Below are 23,656 nucleotides of genomic sequence, written 5' to 3' on the forward strand. Positions count from 1 at the left end.
AACAGAACTGGGCCTCTGTCAAGTTAAGCATAAATTAATATTTTCTTAATGTCAATGTGTTTGAAGGGAAGAGTATAAATCTGCATCATAAATAAATGAATAAATGGGCCAAGCATAGTGGCTTTGGTGAGTTTTCATTTCAGTTGAAGTCCAGAGTGTGTCAGAACAATATCTATCATCCATTTGGGGCACTTCAAAGTTTGTTACCCTCAGCAACACTTCCAGCCCAACTTGGACCCTCTTGCATGTGATATGCCTTTCCCAATACCCCAGGCAAAAGTACTGCGCCACACAGTTGCACCTTCTGCGCAATGATACACATGTCTAACATGGTTGCTTCAGATCCATCCGATTAATCTTCATCAGCCTGGATCACTGGCTTGACCATGTATGTTCTACAGCCAACACATTGTTATTTTTGAGAACTTTTTGCAACTCAAGTCATTCCAGGACATTCCTTAAGAAACAGTTACATACATCTGCATTGATGAGAGATCATTTTTTTCCCAGCTGACTAGATAGGTGGTCCTCACCCTTCCTCCTTTTATCACCAACAAAATAATCCACTTAAAATAAATAAACCCTTACAGCCTAGTCTGCTTGTCCAATTTACAGAATTTTAAAAAATATTATTTTCCTACCTCTTAAATTATAAAAGGGAATGCAAAACTTCCTTTTAGATGGCAAATTATATACACAAGAACAAAATGAAGCTACCAGAAAGTAGAAATGTGAAGACTGGGGGGACAGAATAATGGGGTGCAGTTGTTTTTCCTGTTTTTTTTTCCAAGGAGGAAAAAAAATCCCTGGAAAAAAATAGGATTTCCCCCCAATATTTTCCAGTTTTTTCCAGACTTTCACATCTCTACCAGAGAGGCAGTTTGTTGATAACATTCTCAAATCCCTTTTTGTTGATAATATTCTCAAATCATCTCTTAAAAAACAAAAATATTGGTTGCAAACAGTTACAGATGTGGACCATTCTGACCATTTAAAAACACACACACAAGATAATACAGTAGTATGCTAATTTTTTTCTAGTATCTCACACATCTCCCAAACTTTAGGGAGCTAAACAGGCTTTTCCTGCCCACTTAGTAAAATAAGTACTTCAGCCCAACTCTACAAAAACTCAGACCTTCCCTTTCTCCCCATAAGGGGCCCTGACTCCATCAGGGACTATGACCTGTACAGTGCATGACAAAACATTCCTATTTCAGCTACGTGATTAGAAGTTCCAGTAAAGTGTATTAACCGAAGGCAGTGGAAAAGGAATGCATGCTTTTGTCCTTGTTTTACATGCATTACTATTTGCGTTTTCAGTACTCATCCACTGAATGCAAATACTGTTGCCTACTAAGTTTATAGGCATGGCAAGAATCATGAATTTCAGCTTTGGTATGGGGATCCATCTATTTTCCTTTACTGTAATCTTATTTTTGTATGATTCTAGCTGTGTTATGTATCTAATCTAATTGTAAACAGAACAAAGAACAGATTAGATTTCTTTTTCCTTCTGTCTACCTTTTTCTCTCTTTTTTTCCCTCCTCTTGCTCTGTCCCTCCAGCCATGCTGTACCTGTTGATTTTGCTCGTGGACAGCTGTCTGGTCATCCTCTCTGTATGAAGCAATACTATGGACTCTTTTCTTCCTATCGTCTTCCAGGACATACCAAAGATACCCTCGTGGCCCAGAAAAGCAATATCATGCCCGAACCAGAACATGTTATCGTTGCTTGTAACAATCAGGTGTGTGAACATCCGTCTCGCACAACCCTTTCAAAATCTGAGCCTGATTCATTTTGCCACTGAATCGACCACGCAAGTAATGTAACTGAGGTCCCTGCAAGGGAGCAAGGGTTGGGGAGGAGGAAAAATGGTTTCTTAACTGACACTGAGATCTTAATGATAAAGGGAGGAATATAAATGTTTTAACTAAACAAACAAGCAATAATGTAACAGGGATGGTTCCGTGGGTGTGCTTCCCAATTGCTCATGTGGATTAGAACCACTTTTTTAAAAAAAAAATTAATAAACTAGTAGTAGTGACTGGCCCAGTCTCACCTCAGAAGTTTCATGGCTAGGTGGGGACTCGTACCTGGGTCCCAGTCCTAGTCTGAGCCTCCAACCGCTAGAACACACCAGCTGTCCAGTTTGTTTACTGCTTAATCATTGTTTGTTGCTTACAGATGACCACTCTTTTGTAAACGAAAATGGTATACGACGGATGTTCCCCAACTCTAGTGAGGCAACATGTTGTGGAGATACACCCAATGACAATTTCTTTGCAGTGGCTTAGTGTAGGGTAGTCAACCTGGTGCCCTCCAGATGTTTTGAACTACAACTGACATAAGTCACAGTCAGCATAGCCAATGGTAAAGGATCATGGGAGTTGTAGTCCAAAACATCTGGACGGCACCAGGTCACCTACTTAGTCCTGCTTACGTTCAGGGACTGAGAGTGGCTCCACACTGTGTGGATGTGGCAATTTTGTTTGCCTCTGCCACACTGATGTTTCCCATTGCAACATACAAAGCAGAGGTGGAGAATGTATGGCCCTTCAGATGATGTTGGACTACAACTCTCATCAGCCGTAGCCAGCATAACCAATGGTGAGGGATGATGGGAGTTTCAGTCCAACAATATCTGGTGGGCCACACTTTTCCTTGATGTAAAGTAAAAACAGATGCACATCCTCGAACTTCCACAACATGTGCCTAGGAGCACTGATGGGGCCATGGATCCCTGACACATGTGCACAAACGCTGAAGGATGCACGTCTTGTCATATACACTTTAGGTATTTGTTGTGTGTGTCTGTCATTCATATTTCCTGCGGAGAAACACCAGTGTCAAAGAACTGTAGCTGTTATGAACACAAATGCTACATAAAGAAGCGTACAGCTACTCTGAGGGAAGAAGTTCAGCTAGCTGCTCACTTGTTAACTGGGAACAGCTATAGAAACATACCTTCTCAGTTCTTAAACAGCTACATTGGCTGCCAGTCTGTTTGTCAGCACCTTTAACACCCTAAGTGGCTTGGGACCTGGGTATCTAAAGAATCATCTTCTCCTACATCAGCCTCCCACAATTTATGATCATCGTTAGGGGCCCTCTAAGGCCTCCCACCTTCTCAGATTTTGCAAGGCTATGAGAAGAAAAAAGGGGGCCTTTTCAGTTTGGGGGCTGCATATGAAATGCCCTCCCTTGGGAGGACTCACCTGGTGCCAACTCACCTGGTTTTCTCCTCCTGAGGTAGCCTGGAGACTGGAAAGAAACCCATCTGGAGTGAGGGAATGGCCTAAGTGTGAGGGACTGCAGGGGAGAACCACAGATGAGAAAAATGTAACATATGAAGGGACTCATAAAGTGGTAAAGCTTTTCCTGGACTCTACCACTTCAGGCTCTAGGTGAGGGATCTTATGTTTGACTGCTCTCCTGTCTAAACACAAACAACAACACACTCCCCGTGCAGCCTGTCTCCTTAACATACAGTGTTCCTATGCACAGGATGTCATTTTTTTGGCGTGTGGAGGGAGGGGAATACAGCCTGCCCTCATTGTCTATAGTAGTATAGTCCAGAAAAGGCTTTGTCACTGGATCCTGCTTCTAAATATATAAACTGACTCTAAGAGACATTCTAAATTAAATAAGATAATGTTTATTAGAAGGTTTAGTGTGATCCAGCTGTTGCTTATGACCTTTCTTTAAACTGCTGTTGCTTTTTTCCGCAGTTTTTTGTTTTGGATGTTGTCATTAATTTCCGCCGTCTCAGCGAGGGGGATCTTTTTACCCAGTTATGTAAGATAGTCAAAATGTCAGAGAATGAAGAAGAGAGACTGCCTCCCATTGGTCTACTGACATCTGATGGAAGGACAGAGTGGGCCGAAGCCAGGACAATCCTTGTCAAAGGTTAGCAAGAACAAACCAAATGTACTCCATCTTCTTTCCCCATCTTTGCAACCATTCATACCTCAGAAAGATGCTTTGAATAGGATGACCACTTATGAATTGCCATGAGGGAATGACTCTCCAGAAAATAGTACAGTGACTTGCATAAAATTTGCATGTGCTAATTTATATGCATAGATCCAAATTTAGAAATAACTATTATAATTTAAATAGAAATAAAGTACATCCCACCATAGCGTGGAAGACTCTGACCAGGTGCTAACTGTCGATGGGCAACAGTTCTTAGGGTTCTTTAGCTTTAAACTGGAAGTGAACATGACAGCTTTTTAAATAGAAGATGCCTTCAAATAGAGGATAGTCCTCTGAAAAAGAGGACACATGGCCAGCCTACCTTTGAATTGCAGTTCTAAAGGCAATCCATCCTATTTAATTTGTTGATCGAACTGTTACAACAGCCATAAAATCCAGATCACAACAGAAATATTCAAAGCATTAAGCATATGATGAAAACATACAAATTTAAGGTTTCATAACATCTTCATTTTGTATAAAGGGCAGTCTCCAGCAGGGACAGCACCAGAGTCCAGTCAGCCCTTGCATAGTGCTGCCAAAGACCCCCCCTTTGCCTGACCCTTACTGCCCACCAACCTGCCCATCTGCTGCAGCCTCTCACCCACCTGCCCAACCACCACCACCTCCCCCAACTCCCCACCTGCCACAGCCCTTCAGCCACCTTGCACTGCCCCCACCCACCCACCCACTCACCATTGCCACCTCCCCAAACTACCCACCTGCCACAGCCCCTCATCAACCCTACACTGCCCCCAACCACCACCATCACTGGAGCAGCCCCTCGCCTGCCTGCTGCCACAACCCACTCACCCACCCAGGTTTTTTAGCTGGTGTGGTGGTGGGGAGTGGTGATGGGTGGGTGGTGGCAGTGGATGGGTGGTAGCAGCAGCAGCTCCTCCTCCTCTGGCCAGCCCTGGAGGCAAATTTTGTTTAGCAGCAATAGAAACCAATCAGACACTGCCTTTGTGGGAGACTTAGCCAATGAGGACACAGGAGTGACTAAAAGACCACTCTGTGCCATCATTGGCTGTGCCCCCCCAACGTAGAGTCCAATTGCTTTAGATCAATGCTACTCAAAATGTAAGAGTTTATGTTCTTTTAAAATGGGGCACCGTGGGGCCTGCCTGCAGGCTTGGCCATGGCTCTTCTTTTTGCTAATGAGGCTGTACAGGTGAGCAAGGAAGATGATGGCAGCTGGGGCAGGGATGGGCCCTTCCAAGCCTCTGGGCCCTCGGCACCTGCCCACCCATGCCAACCCGATGCTAGGTGTGGTCTCCAGTCAGACAAAAGACTCTGGATGAGAAATAGGCCTACTTCTCACAAACTGCAAATAAGGTGGCAAAATTGTTTCTGGACTGTACTGCTACTTTAATTTGTGGGGCAGCCAGCAAGGGGGGAGGGGCTTACATAATTGAATCCTTCTCTATTGAGATTCTGTAGATACAAGCCTAGATGCTAAGGAAGAAGATTCTAGTCTAGCCTTTCCCTTGACATGCTAGCTTTAAAAAGAAATTGAGTATTTTTATTCTTGGTATGGAAGAGCATTTAATCATGTAAACCTCTTCCTGGAGTCTGAAGTGGTAAAGCTCAGAAACAGCTTTACTTTCACAGAGGGAAGGACAAATCAGCCTATTTCCAGTTCATGTCAAGTCCATATGTATTCAATTGTAAGTCCATTTCATCCTATTTCTGCACCAGTCTGCAATTTTATTTACACAAAACACACACATAACAAATCACATTCATTTTTGTCAGCAATTTCCCCCAAACGACACATTTTGTATGCAACTTTCCTTAATGTGGACATTTTTGTATGCAACATTTCAGTCAAAAGCTGCATCATAAAATATGGCAAACTACACAATTTCAAGGATAACTGTGTTCCGATCTGCACATTAGTCCGGGAAGTGTGAATTAAATAAAGGTAAAGGTGTCCCCAACCAGTCAGGTCCGACTCTAGGGTGTGGTGCTCATCTCCATTTCTAAGCTGAAGAGCCAGCGTTGTCCGAAGACACTTCCGTGGTCATGTGGCCGGCATGACTGAACACCCAGGTGCATGGAACGCTGTTACCTTTCCCGCCGAAGCGGTACCTATTTATCTACTTGCAATTTCTTGCTTTCGAACCGCTAGGTTGGCAGAAGCTGGGACTGAAGACGGGAGCTCACTCCGTCACGCAGCACTCGGGTCTCGAACGGCTGTCCTGCCGACCTTCCGGTCTGCAGTTCAGCATCTTAACCATTAAGCCACCGTGGCCTGAAATAATAAGTTCCTTCAAAATGCAGGCCAAACAAAATTCTCCCACCTTCCTACCTCTGGGTCTGGCCTTAGTTTGTGTCCAGCAAATTGAAAATTTGCCCATTATACATGTTAACATTCAGTAATTGTGTTCACTGTGGACCAAGTCAACACCTAAGCCATACTGAATGTCTATGCAGCATAAAAGAAATAAGAATTAAACATAACAGAAATGGACAGTAACCAAGCAGTATTGGGTAAATCCATTTAGACTTCAATCCATTTAGTATCAGAGGCAGTATGCCTATGTATACCAGTTGCTGGGGAACATGGGCAGGAGGGTGCTGTTGCACTCATGCCCTGCTTGTACATTTCCTGTCAACAGCTGGTTGGCCACTGTCTGAACAGAATGCTGGACTAGATGGACCCTTGGTCTGATCCAGCAAGGCTGTTCTTATGTTCTTAAGACTTGAAACCCCCCAAACAGTTTATCACAAGCCCTCACCCAAGCAGGTGTGCCCACCCCTGCTTAAAGGATTATGCACCTAAGTGGAGAGCATATGTATAATTTGCAATCTTACACCTAACTGACTTGCAATTCTCCACACCCTGTCATTGCAGCTTACCCGTTGATCAGAACACAAAAGCAAGGTTCTCCACATTCCTCTAATGAACGATGCGTTAGCCAAAAGAGCTAGTTAAATTGCTGATCAAGCATGAGAATAATCAACAAAGTTCATTTCACCATGTTCTGTTGCCTGGGAATCATGGGAGTTCCAGTCTAATACATTTGGAAGGCACCAGGTTGGGGAAGGCTGTTCTACCGCTTCCAGGAATAAAGGGTTAGCAACCCATTACTGATCTAAAGACTGGTGTTACAGATTTCAGTGCTCTAAAAATGCACACACACACACACACACACACACACATACTGTGGTACCTTTTTGTTGCACGAGGTTGGAAAGATGTTCAGGCTCAGTTAACACCCTACGTGAACTGAGTGTGCACTCTGGAATGCCACCCCCCATATGACCAGAATGATCCACCACGCAAAGGCATTCCAAGGCAGATGTGGCAGGTTCCTCAGCAGACAAGTCAGCACCAAGCATGTCCGCTGAAAACAGCAAGTGTGAAAAATGATATAAACTAGGGGCCAGTAAGGTCAGACCTGCAAGCAGTTGATTGGAAGGGCCCATGGCAAAAATGCAGGCCAGGTCAGTCAGGATCTGAAGCAGAAAATAGACATCAGAGGGACCACCAGTAGCCACATCATCAAGCAGATGGTTGGGTTCATAAAGGTGACAGTCCACAGGAATCGAGGCCCAGGGGTCTGATGGCTACTCTTTGTCGAGCTGCTCAGAATAAGGAACCAAATGTGAAGCAACAGTTTATATAGGTCCAGGCAGGCTCCCATTGGCTCCCCAGATCACCTGACTCTTCTCAGTTAGGCTGATGAGCAGCAGTAATTCTGTCTGACCATCACACTGCAGCACAGCAAAAATCAGGCCAATAGCTGCCAAGAGAGTCAGGGGGGGAGGGAGGAATTTTAGGACCAGACAAATCAAGACCTTTCCAGCTCTCTGATTCTTGACTCTTAAGATGCCTCTTAAGACCTGACAAAAGATTGTTGATAGCTGGTAACATTCAGGGGGGTGTCTACAGCAGTGATTTACTGCAGGTTTGCTGCATTTGGAGGTTGTTTGGGGCACATGATGTCATGACCATCCCACAGCCATCCCAGAGTTTTGTGCCGGAAAAAATGTTTTTTCTGAGACTACTTTTAGTCCAATTGTTTTCCTTAATTTGGCTTGTCTGCACTTTTGCTGCGGTGTGCACCAACCCTCCACGTTTACTCCAGCATGTTAGCCCTGCCAAGGGGTGTGTCTTTCACCTGGCCATGACCTCACTGACCCTGGTCAAGGGATGTTTCCCCAATGTTTTCCCCGCCTGTGTTTCCCTAATGTTTCCGCCATTCGGGGGAGATTGTGGTTCCCAAGGTAGTTACTGGGGAACCCACAACTGCAAATTTAGAAGATACCCCTATTGCACTATAGTGTAATAGTGCATTTGTGTAGCAATACTTCTACCCCCTATAGCACTATCGTGAAATAGCACATTTGAACAGGAGTAGCTATACCACCTATAGCACTATTGCAAAATAGCACATGTGAACAGCTATACTCCCTATAGCAGTGGTCCCCAACCTTTTTGGCACCAGGGACTGGTCCAATTTTTCTACGGACCGGGGTGTTTTTTTTTCCGCTGGCAGACTTCTGGCCGCTGGGACGCAAATGGCGTCTGCATGTGTCCCTATTCTTTGCAGTAATCGGCTACGGAAAGATTTATGTAGCCTATTACTTGTAGAACAGGGACGCAAATGGCGTCCGCATAGCGGACGCCATTTGCATCCCAGTGGCCGGAAGTCTGCCAGCAGCCGGAGCCAGCCGGCAGCTCTGCGGACTCACCGCAGAGTGGAGCCAGCCGGTGCCAGCGAGGATTCCGGGGGGGGGGACAGATCGCCCTCCCCCCCCCCGTGGACCCAAGGTGAGCAGGTTTCGCACACCGCTGTGGCCCGGTTGCTGACAGGCAACGGACCGGTCCCGGTCCACGGCCTAGGGGTTGGGGACCCTTGCCCTATAGTACTCCAGCACTATCGCGAAATAGCGCATTTGAGCAGGAGTAGCTATGCCCCCATAGCACTTTTGTGAAATAGGGTTATTGCGAACAGCACATTTGTACAGGAGTGCCCATACCTGCTATTGCACTACTGCGGTTTTGGAGGGGCAGTAATTTTAAAAAATGGGGAGAATCGGGCATAGATTGGGGAAACAGGTGCTAACACACACTGGCCTGAGAAAGCAGAAAGGGCAGAACAAGGTGAGAGTGGGAGTGGGAGGGAGGGAACAGGGTCTCTAAGTGCTGATGTGGGTGAGACTCCACCCAGTAGCCACCCAAACAATACATGGTAAAATGCCGTGTGACGTGCCAAGACTAGCTTTGGGATAATCCAGGCTTTCAAGCCCTGTGTGTCCCCAGATGGAGCAGATTCGACTCCAGTAAAAACCACAGCAAAGTGGAGAGCGAACTAAACCTGTCACCGTGGAGATCCCCCCACCCCAGGTGATGTGTCTCAATAGGAGCTAAGATGGCCCAAGAAGCTATGGATGATGGGTCAAGATGGCTCATCTGTAATCCCTCCTACTAGACCAAGAGAAGGGGGGCTCAAGTGTAAACAAGACAGAAAAGGACAAGCCAGCAATTTTGGAGGGAAGACTGAAAAAGACACACAGAGAGCTGAGTTGCTGTCTGCAAAAATGCTATGGAGCTGATACCCCCACCCCACGCCAGAAACCTAATGGGGAAAGAAATATCCTATGGGATGTTAATACTCTGACCCTCCATTTATGCTGAACCTCTGTACATGTACGTAAACCATGTATCACAAAAACACCATAAGAACTGAGCAAGTTATACTACCTTCTCATGGTCACACACACACACACACTCAGTCCCATCAGGCACCTTGCCTGAACCAAACTACTTTCAAGGCCTAGTCAGGCCTACCTTCACACATGGAAACAAAACCCTGGGTAATTGTCTCACCCTGGAGTTCTCACTGGTTAAAGAACTGGGGTGCGAGGGCGTAACAGTATATTATCCTGGAGGGAAGACCCATTCATTGTACCAAACTAACTGTTTTATCCCACAGATTCTACAAACCGAGACTCGCTTGATATGATTGAACGAAGCCTATGCTTAGTATGTCTTGATAGTCCAAGTGGGGAGGAACTCAACGATACCAACATGGCTTTGCAACTTCTACATGGAGGCGGCTACAATAAAAATGGTGCCAATCGCTGGTACGATAAGCCCATGCAGGTAAGAAGTCACCATTACTGCACAGGGGTTCTTGTGATGCAAAGACAAACAGCGCCGAGGACTAACTACATGCTCAGCAGCAATAAAACGAATCCAGCAGCTGTGGAATAATACAGGAAAAAGCAGTTAGCAATCGTACCAGCTGCATAGACAAAATAGATACGGATATTTTGCATTTTGCACACCAGTACTCCTCAAAGGAAAAATTGCTTCAGAAATAAGCAAGGCAGCAGTAATAGAATTGGGGGGGGGGGGGAGTGGTGGCAGTCTTAATTAAATTCACAACCCCCAGCCTAACTCCCCCTTCAATTCTAGCAAATCGTGGCCCTCCTCTAACTTTCTGAAAACAGTCACCGGGCAGCGCCCTTTGTCCCTCTGCAATGTGAGCACTGTAAGGCTGTTGGATCTGGCTTATCCATTCAATAAGAGGACATCTTTTTGTCTTGGATGCATTTCTTACACCACAATCCTGTGCATGTTCAGCCAGAAGTAAGCACTACTGTGTTCAGTGGGGCCTAGTCCTGGAAAAGGAGATTGCAGCCTCAGTCTCTTACCCTGTTCAGGCAGTATTATAACCACTCAAACAAAGGTAATCACTAACGCACAGTCAATTCAACTGCCTTAATAATTTGTGAATAAAATTCTCCCTTGAGGACAGACTGGTGTTTGAAAAGTGTTGAGAAATTAAAGATACTTTCCCCTCCTCCACAGTTGGTACTCCTTTTTCCTGCTTACCTGTGGTGCAGAGCTAAGTTTTGAAGTGCAGGTGCTCATCATGGCAACTGCCCCAAAAGAGAGTGCAAAATGCGGTTCTAGCAGTTTTCACCTCCACCAGGGGCAGAGCTTTTGTAAAGATAGTGGGTTTTAATTGCCCATTCAAGACCAAGCCCCCGCCCACAATATTTTTCATTATAACAGGGAACAATATATTATTGCTGGGAAGATTCATTCCCCCTCCCCACCAGCTACTGTGAGGATTGCAGCTAAGCTCAGAGGAACAGGGAATTCTGGGGGATGGCAGATGATATTAGTGTCCCTCCTAATCAAAAGGTGCTGGGGTGTTGCCCTGCAAACCCTGGCACCACTAGAGATGTACAATTTTCAAAAACTTTTGAGGCCATGGAAAAAAAGTTTTTTTCTAGGGGGGGTCCGGAAAAATGGAAATTTTGGAAAAATTGAAAAATAGGCAATACTTTTTTTTTAAGTGCCCTTTACAGGTCTAAAGTCACTTTGTTGCTTTAAGACAGCCTTCCCCAACCTGGTGCCCTCCAAATATTTTGGACTTCAGCTCCCATCAGCCTCAGGAAGCATGGCCAACGGTAAGGAATGTCGGGCACTGTAGTCCAAAACATCCAGAGGGCACCAGTTTAGGGAGGGCTGCTTTAGGAACATAAAACAGGCTTTCTGTTCCTAAAGTTATTTTATATATGAGTTGGCTCATTAAGTTAACTCAGTAGATGTGTAATTATTGTCTGAATAGATTAGAACTACATTAAATGACTGCCCCGGCATCAGAAACACAGGACACTATAGAATAAAACACAAGCTGTCAAGAATGCTATCTATTGTCAAGAATGCACGATGGTGATGACTCTACTCACATGTTTGGAAATGAGCATAAATGTCTATCAATAAAATATACTTTAAGTCAATAATTTTAATAAGGAATGAAAGAACTAACGATACTGGGAATCTTACAGAGAGGATTAAAACAATATTTTTCCCCATGGCTTCATTATTTCCAGACATTTTACATCTCTAGCTTTTCCATAAAAGTGTTCTTATTACATAATTTTTAGAAATCATTTTGAGGGGAGTAAAGGCTGTGTAATAATATATAAATACTTTGTCTTATTCTAAAAGAATATATTTCATAATCCAAAGCTGTTCAATTTTTCCAATTGGGGGTGGGGGGGACCTCAGAAAAAAACAGAAAAAGGCAATTTTTTCTGTATTTTTCCTGGTCTTCACATCTTTAGGCTCTACTACACAACTGCTGCTAACTACACAGAAAAGCATGTAACAGAGCCCTCATGGTTTAAACACATACAGAGCAGCTTTGGGAAGGTTGCAATTTGAAGAAGAGAAGCAGTGAGGGGGAAGGGTGCTCATCACCCATGACCCTGCTCCAAATTACCCTTATCCAAACTGCTTTTCTCCCCTGAAAGATACCAAACATATGTATTCTTTTCTTTAAAAAAAAAACCAAGAAGAAGAATTGTATGTGACATGTAATTAGCTAATGCGGTCAAGGAGGAAAATTTCCCCTACTCTCCCAGGGCTGCCGTCCCAAGACATTGTCTGAAAGCGGCACGAATGCAGCCAGCCATCTTGCTGCAGATCCAGATCCAGTACATCTGTGGGGTTCATCACACAGGGGAAGAAATCTGCAGCAATAGTGGGGCTTTCTCCATCCAGTTTTATCGCAGAATTAGATAGGGCTCCATTACACAGTTGTTTCTGTCTTGTTATATTCCATTCCTTACCTTTTCACAGGGTGGCTACTTTTCTGCAGAAAGCCATTACACACACTGGGAGCATCACAAAATTCCCTCCCTGGTTCCTGCCTCTTTCCCTCCCCTCACAGTTACTGGTGGTTTAGTTGTGATTGACATGCAATGTGGGTGGACAGCAAGCTCCACTGAACTACCCAAACCCCACCCCCACAGGCACAGTTTTCCGGTGAACTGCTGGAATGCCAGCATGCTAGCCATTCTGTGTTGTGGAGTAAGCAGCCAAAGTCAGAAGCAAAGGTCAGTGCGTCACATGTAGTCACTGCACAGCAGCAAGCCAGCATGGCAGCAAGCCAGCAGATCAGTATACTGACACACCCATCACCCTGACATTACTGCCGTTATCATCATGACCGCGCTCCCAACAACCCCAAGCAAAGCAAGTTTTTCGTGCTACGGGAGAAGTACATGGGCAGGCCATGGCGCTCCTGTTGAGCAGGCTGAAAAAATACTGCATTTTTTTCCATTGGGGGATAACACAGGATAGGCAGGGGAAAATGTAGGGGAAGTCACTGGAGGATTAGAAAGTTGTGTAATGGACCCACAAACTTCTGTGTGTGGTTAATCATGAATGCGCGATAAATGGCAGAAGTAGAGATGCCCTGTATCTGCTCAGTACCTGGATGGGAAACCAGAGGGAAACCTTTTGTATGCCCAGCCTGAAGTTCATGAAAGAAGAGTAGGATATAAATTAAATGAATGAATATTCCACTCAGGGATGAACAAAACAGATTTGCCTTTCTCTACACTGACACTGCCTTCTTTCCCTGTGTTATGGGCATGATGCCATATTGCAACAGACAGAGAACAGGCCATCAAAGCACTGGGTGGGGGGAGCATCTAGGGTCTCCCCCTCACCCTTTGTCTCACGTTATTTTCAAGGGTTTGGGAATACCACCCTTAATAGTAATATTAAAACCCGATGAAGCATTTCTGCTACTTTAATTCCCTTGGTTTAACACATTACTGGTAAAATGACTTTACAGGGCTAGTTTTCTTAAATATATCTATGCTGGCTCTCAGTATCTTGTTGTCACTTCTTCCCGCTGGTTTAGTTAATACATTTAGAATGTCATCTTTTGGGAAATCCTGCATCCAGCTGCTCCTTTGGGTTGTGGACTTTGGCTCCCAAAAAAGGTTCCTACTGCTGTTGTTAGGATTCCTGGGGCAGTGTATGTAAAGTGTTTCAGTAATTTGCTAAATGTGATTAGTTAAGAAATGGCAACCTTTATTGCCACCCAGAAAGGATTTAAGCTCCATGCTAGCTGCCATGTGTACTTCTGTTGACTGAAACTCTATGGCCTACTCACCTATCACATTTTGATCACGCTCTTCCTCTGTTTTGTCCTCACATTCCCATGCTATCTGCACAACAACCCTGTGAGGTAGGCGAAGCTGAACAACAGTAGCTTGCTCAATGCCAGCCAGTGAGCTTCACAGCACAAACACATCTCCAAAAAGAGGACAAAAGAGGATCAGATGTGCATAAAATTTGCATGTGCTAATTTGCATATATAGATGCAAATTTGGAAAATACTGTAACTTGTGTCTCCCCATAACGGGGGAAGTCTGTGAACAGGTAACCTCTGTGCTGCTCAGTCCACTGTCCAGACGCTAAGTGTGGATGAGCAACTTCAAGGCCTGTGCTCTGCTTTAAACCTGATATGGACCGTACAGCCCTTCAAATAGGGTATTGTCTTCTGCTAAGTAGAACACATGACCACCCTAGTTCCTAGCCAAGGCCAGCACTCTGTCCACAACATCACACTGGCTGGCGCTCTTCAGCAGATGCGCACGCAATCTAACGTCGTCCCCTCCTGACCTCTGGACTGATGGGAAGCCTGATATTTGCTTGAGCAAGCTCATGTATGTTTGGAAACAGCATCACACTCTGCGCCAGGTGGCAAAATGTCACCCATCTCCATATACCATTTCCTTGCCTGCATCTAATTTCTTCCACACTCATGAGGGTCAGCTTGGTTTACCTACACCATGCACAGTGGGGAGAAATATCTATATTCATTTCCAATTCAGTCAAATGGAAAATCTTCAGTTAAGGAATCCATCATGAGAAGTGAGGGCAGGGGGGAGGACATATTTTTTTCTTTTTTCCTCACATTATTTTCAAGGATGTGGAAACAGTACCCTTAATATCATTATATTAATACTTGGAGACCGATGGGGGTGTGCATGGCAAGGTGGCTGGGAACGTGCTTGCCCAGCCAAGATCTGGTAGTGCAGATGGGGACTACGGTGCACGCTTGGTGCCTGATGTGCATCACAGCATAAAATAGGATGCACATCAAAGTTACTCTGCACAAGTGATTCTTGATTTAGCAAGGGAATTAACACAGATAAGTCACTTTCATGCTCAGGCCCAGCAACCATGAAGTGGGGTGGGATGGACAGACAAAGATGAAGGCAGGGGTTAGGGTGGCCCACTTTACAGAGGACAGTCCTCTATTTGAAGGTGATCTCTATTTGATGGGCTGTGCATTTCAAGGATGGCTTAAATTCAAAGAACCATAAGGAGGGGGAGCAGTAGGGGCCTTGAAGTTGCCCATCAAGGGTTAGCACCTGGAGATCAGACTGAGCAAGCACATAGGTCACCTGGTCAGTCTTCTCCACTATGGCGAGTTGTATTGTATTTCTATTTTTAAATTATAGTCTTTATTTCCAGATTTGCGCATATACATATACATTTGCAGATGCAAATGCAAATGCTACGCAAAATGGTGTCCTCTTTTTTGGTGACACGTAGATGGCCACCCTAGCAGGAATTGGTATCTGAATAATGCAGTGGGGGAGGGATGTGCCATTTGGGCTCCCATGCAGGCAGCCAAACATCTTGAACTGGCACTCCTAAGGCCTGCACAATTTCTGAGCCTCCAAGCCAAATTCATGCCAACAGCCATGTATGTTGTGTGGTAAGTTCTTGGTAATTGCTCCATTTTTGCTGTCCCAGGGAGGCAGCAGAAGCAGGAAGTCTATTGAACCATATAGTGCTGTGCCAAAAATGTCTTCCACATTTTTGGACCATCCTTATTCAGTTTGACAGAAAAGAAATTGCTTCAAAAACTGTACAAAGGAAAATAAAATTTCAGAGAAATTTTCATGAGGGGGGTGGGTTCTTGTGCTTACTTTACTTATGAGGTGGCTGAGGAGTATGTGTGAGTGTCCTGTCTTTCGTTGTATAATCATCTCTCCAGCAACCTTCCCAGTTTCCACACTTCAATTAAAGCCCAGGGGAAGACGTCATGAGCTAACTCCTCTGACATGGGGCCTGTTCAGATCAGGAAGTGTGGGCAGCCAGGGAGGCTACAGAGTGATGGAGAGATGTGTAATAGAATGTAAAAACAAACAAACAAACAAACACCAAACATATAGCAACCTCAGCCACCTCATGGTGATTAAGTAAGTTCAAAAGCTCCACACACAGAAATTGAAAAGAAATTCTAAAGAGGCCTGAGAAAGGCAGAAAAATGGAGCCTCTTTAATGGCAAAAGAAATTGAAGGGCAGATTTTGGCACAGCACTACCTGGCACACCACTGCATGACTGGTGGGCTCAGTACAGCTTGGAGGTTGGGTGCTGAGCAGGCTTGCCCTTGTTGGACAGAGGTGTGTGTGTGCGGGGGGTGAGTTAGTGAGAGAGTGAACATTTTAAAAGCCCAACTACATTATCTGAGTTGATACATATGCTACTTAAGTGAATTTTGTTTTCTTAAAAATTCAATACAAAGCATGGTCTACAGAAAAAACATATAGAGGGGGACTCTTTATAGGAACTACATTGCCATTGCTTTGAATAAGGTTCTTTTCCTCTGAACTAATATTTCCTCCCACATAAGTACTTACCACAGCTTCCAATGCATTTAGTTTACCTCTTTTTAATGCATTCCATTTTGTACCTATTTCAAACTTCTTTTTTTAATCTTTGGTGATTGGGTGCCAATTTTCTACCGTACGATTTCAATTTTTAAAAATGCTGATTTCCATCATCTCTCTTGGAACTGGCCTCAAAATGGTTGGCTTCATTGGATCAGTATCCTTTGCAAAGCAACTAATTCTTACTGCCTGATCCAGGTTGATTGCCTTTGTTACCATTTGTGCTCATGAGAATGTATCTGTGAAATCTAGGCCCACATACACTAATGTGTCACACATGGATATTTCAAACCACTCTTGCCATTCTTGGCCTGCCTATGTCTGAAGACAAAACCTGCATCTATGCCCGAGACTGGGAGGGCTGACTCTCATTGACTGGGATCCCAAAGGGAGTACAATATTCCTCTATACACAGACAGACAGACAGCACCCACAGGGGTCTTTACAATATACAAGTACTCCTCCCACATAGCAGTTTACCAGTTATGACAACAGGTGTTGTGCTAGTGTTTCATATTCGGAAGCAGGGCTGGCGCCAGCGGTAGACATAGTTGGACACCTGCCAAGGGCCCACACCCCAGCAGGGGCCCAATGACAAATCTTCTTCATCATTCTGGGCCTCTTGCTCTGGCTCAGGGAATGGTGGTGGGGTGAGAAGGAGGAGCAGTAGATGCCACTGCCTACTTGCTCACTGGCTCTCTGCCTGTCAGCCAAGCAAGTGGTAGCAATTATGAGAAAGAAGATGCCCAACAGCAGCTAGTGACAATGGTGATGAGAAGGTAGACTCACCAAGGGAGGGGGCCCATGGAGAATGTCTTGCCAAAGGCTCTCAAAAACCTGGAGCCAGCGCTGTTCAGAAAGCATTGCATTTACACGTCATTTCTGTCTACTTCTCTATGCCTGCTTAGTTTGTCGTGGGAAGAGACGGAGTATGTGGAACGGTGTGCGAACATTCCCCTTTTGAAGGGATTGTCCTGGTACAGTGCATCGAACATTTGCTCAAACACATGTAAGTCATTTCCAATTGTTTGCTACATCAATATGAGACCACTTTCTTCTCTCCTCTGAAGCATCCATTTTGATCTTGCTTCTTTTCCTCAGTTTGATCTGGGTGGTCCTTTCAGTGCATTCTGATATTCAGTGAAGCCTTGATGTCATTGATATTTAAATTTCTATTTTATTGTAGTTAATAATTTGCTTTTGTAAAACAATGCAGACATTTATATGCAGTGAAATCTATTATTATTATTATTATTATTATTATTCATTTTAGTATTTTTCATTTTTTAATACAATACAAAAACTAAACCCTTCCCCCCTCCATCTTGCCCCCATTCCCACCCATTTAGGTTTTCCCCTCCCTTCTTCCTATCACCCTGTCTTTAAAGAATAATGGTTTCACGCCTATAAATAAAATCGTTAAGCAAAAATGAGATAAATAGTTGCATAGCAAAAATAAATATTTTTGAAGGGTTGTGTAATCATAGAATCATAGAATAGTAGGGTTGAAAGGGGCCTATAAGACCATCGAGTCCAACCCCCTGCTCAATACAGGAATCCAAGTCAAAGCATCCCTGACAGATGGCTGTCCAGCTTCATCTTGCATGCCTCCAGTGTGGGAGAGCCCACTACATCCCCAGGTCATTGGTTCCATTGTCGTATTGCTCTAACAGTCAGGAAGTTTTTCCTGATGTTCAGCTGGAATCTGCCTTCCTGAAGAACCATAGGGGAAGGTGAGCTTGATGGCTGGGCAGGGATTTGACTCCAGCCTTTCCATCCCTCTCACCCATGCTTTGCTCTCAGGGCTGGCCCTACAATTGGGCAGAATGAGGCAGCTGCACCTCTCTTTCCTGGCCTGCTCTGGTTTTGCAATGGATCATATTACTGTGCACATAATTCAAGATTTTTCATTTCACCAGTCAGTGAAATGGCCTGCCAGACTGGGACTGAAAATATTGGTCAATGGTGGCATTCCAGTAGCAATGGAACGGCCATCTACTGGGTGCTTGGCTACATGCATTCATGACTTATTTGTCCAATGGATGTAGCTAACTAGGACCTCATAGTAATGTACCAAAGCATATATTAGCATTATCCACTCAGAAGCAGCAATTCACATAGATGCAACTGTAATGTGGAACAGGTCGCTCTGGCAGCATCAAAGAGCCTCCTGAAATCTGCAGCCATTAATCACAAATTAATTGGAACTATGTAACCCCCCTTTTTTCAAATTAAAAACTAGGAAAGAAGGTGCGAAGAAATTAGTCAGAGCAGATTCAGTGAGTGAACTTCCTGCTCCGAGGAGACTAAGGTGGAAATGTTCCCCAGAAATTCAGGGACACTTGGCATCGGCAGCAGAAAAGCTTCAAAGGTACAGTGAATTAATTCGACTCGCAACTTGGTGTTTTACACAAAGATAGTAGGGCTGTAAGCGTTCATCCATTTAAATGGTGGATTAATCAATTTAAACGTTAACTGATTAATGAGTATGGGTTGATTTTAATCAGTGAAGGGAAACATTCTTCAGTGGGGGTGAGAGTTAAAATGCACCATTGTTTCTTTTTTTGAGCCTGCATATTTTCTGGTCTGTCGGTCTAAGGGAGAATAAAAAAGAAAAAGAGAGAGATGGTCTAACAATGCTAGCTTTTGTTTATTAAATTATCTCATACTTCCTTCATGGCTCAGAAAGATATCTGCACTAAGATTTGGAAGTGTGTGTGTTTATTTAAGTTTTATCAATTAATTCACTGATTAATCTGTGAAAAGGCAGAGGATGATTCACTACAGTGGTCAGTATCCAACACTGATAGTCCTCTTCCAGTACTGACATGCAGCTAGCAAAAGTAACCTCTAGCAGTATGCCCTTAGCATTAGCTAGCACGATGGGTTTTCCAGGGAGACTCATCACACCAGCTTACACTATAGATGTACTGCTGGAAGTCGCTTACACTAGCGGTACATCAATAGCATAAGTGGACTGGCATGGTTAGATACTGCTTGATATCTATTGTTTGATAACCCTAAAAGAAACACATATCATTGAGCATATATTTTTCCTATATATTTTAGTTTTCTACAATTTGTATTTCTACAAATGATGAGCCACACAATAACCTGATAATAAATTATTTAATGACACAAGCCTATATTGCAACAGTCTTGTTTGCTGCCTACAAAAGCTGAAGGCTTAGATGCTGTCTGTGTTTTATTGCTTGGGTGCTGCCATACCAAATTAACTGCTGTATTAATTGCTAAGTATCAGCAAGTAAGGATCTTGCTAAATTCTGGCTATACAGAATTCAGCAGGTGAGCTGCAATTCTACACACGACAATACCACACCAAGTTTTCCAAAATTATTTCAGAACAAAATTCAGTTGTTCCACCCATCTCTAACTGCAGGCATACTTCTAAGCTATGTAATTAAGGGCGTAATCCTATGCATGTTTAGACAGAGAAAAGGTCTATAACTCCCAGCATGCCTCAGCCAGCATGGCTGGCTGGGGCATGCTGGGAGTTATAGGCCTTTTCTCTGTCTAAACATGCATAGGATTGTGTCCTAAGGCCAAACTAGACATGATGGTAGAGATCCATGACTCAGTCTCCCATGTCTTGCCCAACAGCAGCAGGAGGGCTTGATCTGGGTTGGGACTGTGCTGCTATCATTCTTCCAATGATAATCTCCCCCCGCCTCATTTAAAAATTACAGTAGTTGGCACCGTTATAGAGGGCTACTGCATCTAATCTTTTGTATGATATGCAGACAGGGAGCAACTATCCTAAGGTGAATGGAAGAAAAAACAAAAAGAGGGCTGAGTATCTCACAGGATTTGCCTCTACATTCTCCATGGCAATGTAGTACATATTATTATCACTGTGCTCCTGTCATATAAATAATGACTGCAAACATGACAGGAAGTAAATTGGATACGGCATTTAGTCTTTGCATTTTATGCAAAGGGTGGCCTCTGTAGACACGATGTGCTGTAAGCAGACCATGGAATAAGTCTAGACTTTCAGAGTGTGGAGAGAATGTATAGACAAGAGTGACAGTAAACAACTCATTTGGATAGGCAATTTGAATGGAAGTATTACTTTTTTGCATGTTCCCATACTGCCGCTACAAAGGTTGCTTCTTCTGAATAGCCTTTTATAACTCACAATAGACTCCTATGGTTTTTTACTGCACAGCTCTGAATGAGCCATGTGATAACTAGGGATTTGAGGCTGTGGCTAGGGTCCAAAGATCGCTATATTTGATATACAACGTATATTTTAAAATTACATGGGAAGTTCCTGTTTTAACTTCTGGTGTTTTTGCTCATTTTCTAGGATGGTGAAGAACCTAGATTTTATTGTTTATAAATTCGAAAACTACGGAAAAGAGTTTATCAAGAAACAGAAGATGAGCCCAGATGCATATATCCAAGTAGCACTGCAGCTGACATTTTACAGGTATGTGAAGCCAAATCAAACCAGCAAGCAGCTCAACTTTGAAATGTGCAGTTCAAGGGGAAAATGGATCCTCCCATCAGGGCAGACTCCACAGGAGCCCCAGACAAGAGACAGAAAGATGCAAAGGCAGCTGCCTTGACTGTAAGTAAGATTCCAAAACCCATATTGGTGTAATCCCTTTATTAGGCCAACCAAAATTTCCCCCAAAATGAGCTAGCTTTCGAGATCTTCAGATCTTCTTATCAGGCAAGATGTTACTATATAAAATGTAGTTTCCTCCCAACTACTCCGACCCAAACCTGCACTAATAAGGGTCTGGACAAGAGAGTGTCAGGAAACTGGCAGAGATTTCTCTCATTGCACAAGGATCCCACCCTTACGCTCACCTTTAGGGGACTGAGGGCCAAACTAGTTATTATACCATTAATGTAATTAGCAGTGGTGTGAATGATTTCATAAGTGTAAATTGCTAGTATGCAAGGGGGGTTAACCCTTTGTCCTCCCCATACTGTGGTCCTGATCCAGACTGCCCCCCTCCCATGCCTGCTATTTGCATCAGGACAAAAGCTCCCAGTGGCACCAGTCAATGTCATGAGTTATCACATAACCACTTCTCTCTCTTTCCTGGTGCCTTTATCTAATCTTGGCCTTTCTCGGGTTTATATGAAATTGCTCAGGTTTTGAGTCTCCGGACAAATTCAGGTGCTTTGCAAAATTCAGATGAGAACATGTAACCAGGAGTTCCCATCCCTGCCTAAGAAAGCACCCTGGAACAGACCTTTGGGACTTACCTGTTGATTCCTAGTGATCTGAGTATTAGGGCAGAACTCAGCACTGAAAGAAACATGGGGTTGCCCTTTTCAGGAGCAACCCCATGTTTCTTACATTGCTGAGTTCTGCCCTTTTCAGGGGCAGCCCTGTGTTGCCCACCCCCCCACCCCAAGTACAACTTATCCTGTGTCCTAAGGTCAGTCCACTGTGCACAGTACCCTGTGGATTTCACCCAGGGGTGGCCCTAGCATAGGGAGAATGAGGCAGTCACTTCAAGCAGCAGTTGCTGGGGGGTTTGGAAAAGTAGCAGCTCCCTGGCTGTTTGCTTTATTAGAGGACAGAGCTTTGAGCTGCAGGCAACCTGCACTCCACCCCTTAAGCTAGCCTGATGCCCTCAGGTGAGATGGAGCATGCTGTCCCATTAAAGTAAAATTCAATTGCCAGTCCAGTTGGCTTCTGTAGTTGGATAGGGGGGCACCATATTGTCTTTCACCTCAGAGGCAGCCTCTGATCTACATCACTCACTGTTGCTGGCAGGAATGGGAAATCGGCACAGTGATCTCAGAACATGGGAAAAGTTGAACTAGATGTTACAGTGGGGGAGGGAGGAATGTGTGAAATGGCCCTAAGGGCTGCCATCAGGTATCCCAGCCATCCCCAACATGGTACCCTCCAGATGTTTTAGACTACAGCTCCCAGACTTTCTCACCATTGACTATGCTAGCTGGTGCTGATGAGAGTTGAAGTCTGAAACATCTGGAGGGCACTAGGTCAGGGAAGGCTACAGTATCCCAACCGCTTCTCCCTCCTTGCTGCACCTTCATGAAATCCTAGCCTTGGCTCAGAGATCTCTTATCTAATTTCCCAATTTTGGGAGAGGGAACAGCCATTTTTGGCAATAGCCAAAATAAGTGTTTCTTATTTTATTTAATTATTATATTTATATCCCATCTTTCCTCCAAGGAGCTCAAAGCAGTAGATGTGGTTCTCTGCCACCCCCTTTCCATTTCATCCTCACAACAATCCTGTGAGGTAGGTGAAGTGGAGACAGAGCAACTGGCCCAAGGTGAGCTTGATGGCTGGGCAGGGATTTGAGTCCAGCCTTTCCATCCCTCTCACCCATGCTTTGCTCCCAGGGCTAGCCCTACCATTAGGCAGAATGAGGCAGCTGCTTCAGGCAGCAATGCTGAGAGGCATGGAGAAATGGTTAGGTATTGGAGAACAGAGCTATATGTATCACGCAGGCTGCTCTGCATAACCCTGCTGCCCTCAGGTTTGGTGGAGGATGTCTCCAATGCTGAAGTATGATTCAACTCAGGGCCGGCCCTGCCATTAGGGAGAGTGAAGCAGTCGCCCTGGGCAGCATATGCTGGGAGGCAGCAGCAAAATGCTGAAGGAGAGAGCTGTATGCCTGCACTTTGCCCCCTAAGCTACATGCTCCCTTCAGAGGCAGTGGAGGATGCTGTTCCATCAGCAGTGTTGAAGAAACAGTCGGATTTCCTGCATAGAATGGGAGAGGGCACTATCTTGTCCTTCGCCTCAGGCAACAAAATGTCTTGGGCCTGCCCCTGTTTGCATCAAAATTCACACACACACACACACACACACACACACACACACCGGGACTTGGTGGCAGACCGAGATTCTACCCAGGGGTCTCCTACCACCACTGCATCTCCTTTGGGCTGCCCTCAGACTCATAGCCCCAGGCAGGATCAGTCCCTCCACTTCTGGCATGCCATTAGTGTTTAACATTTGTAGCACAGTGACAACTGCTGTCAGGCAGGGAAGAAAACAAAACGCCCACCATGAGTCATAAACCCCCTCTGCATTAACAAGCTGAAGAGTAATAGGGCCTAATTAGCAGGCGAATCGGAGTATGAAGGCAAATTATCCACTTTGCCACTAAAATCTGAATAGAGCAAACATTCCATGC

The 23,656-nt window shown here is 44.5% G+C and overlaps 1 protein-coding gene across 1 annotated transcript in view; it reads left to right on the forward strand.

The window, feature by feature from the left end:
• CHAT (choline O-acetyltransferase) overlaps nucleotides 1-23,656 on the forward strand; it is a 57,230-nt gene that overhangs the window by 11,664 nt on the left and 21,910 nt on the right. Inside the window, exons 5-10 of the mRNA XM_084841874.1 lie at nucleotides 1,568-1,748; nucleotides 3,733-3,910; nucleotides 9,928-10,097; nucleotides 17,405-17,505; nucleotides 18,739-18,867; nucleotides 20,827-20,949. Of these exons, the coding sequence (XP_084698000.1) occupies nucleotides 1,568-1,748; nucleotides 3,733-3,910; nucleotides 9,928-10,097; nucleotides 17,405-17,505; nucleotides 18,739-18,867; nucleotides 20,827-20,949 (882 nt within the window). The remainder of the gene's footprint in view (nucleotides 1-1,567; nucleotides 1,749-3,732; nucleotides 3,911-9,927; nucleotides 10,098-17,404; nucleotides 17,506-18,738; nucleotides 18,868-20,826; nucleotides 20,950-23,656) is intronic.

The sequence above is a fragment of the Heloderma suspectum genome, chromosome 3, assembly GCF_057233095.1.
Source record: "Heloderma suspectum isolate Gila_16-S chromosome 3, 16-S_ref, whole genome shotgun sequence".
Lineage (NCBI taxonomy): Eukaryota > Metazoa > Chordata > Lepidosauria > Squamata > Helodermatidae > Heloderma > Heloderma suspectum.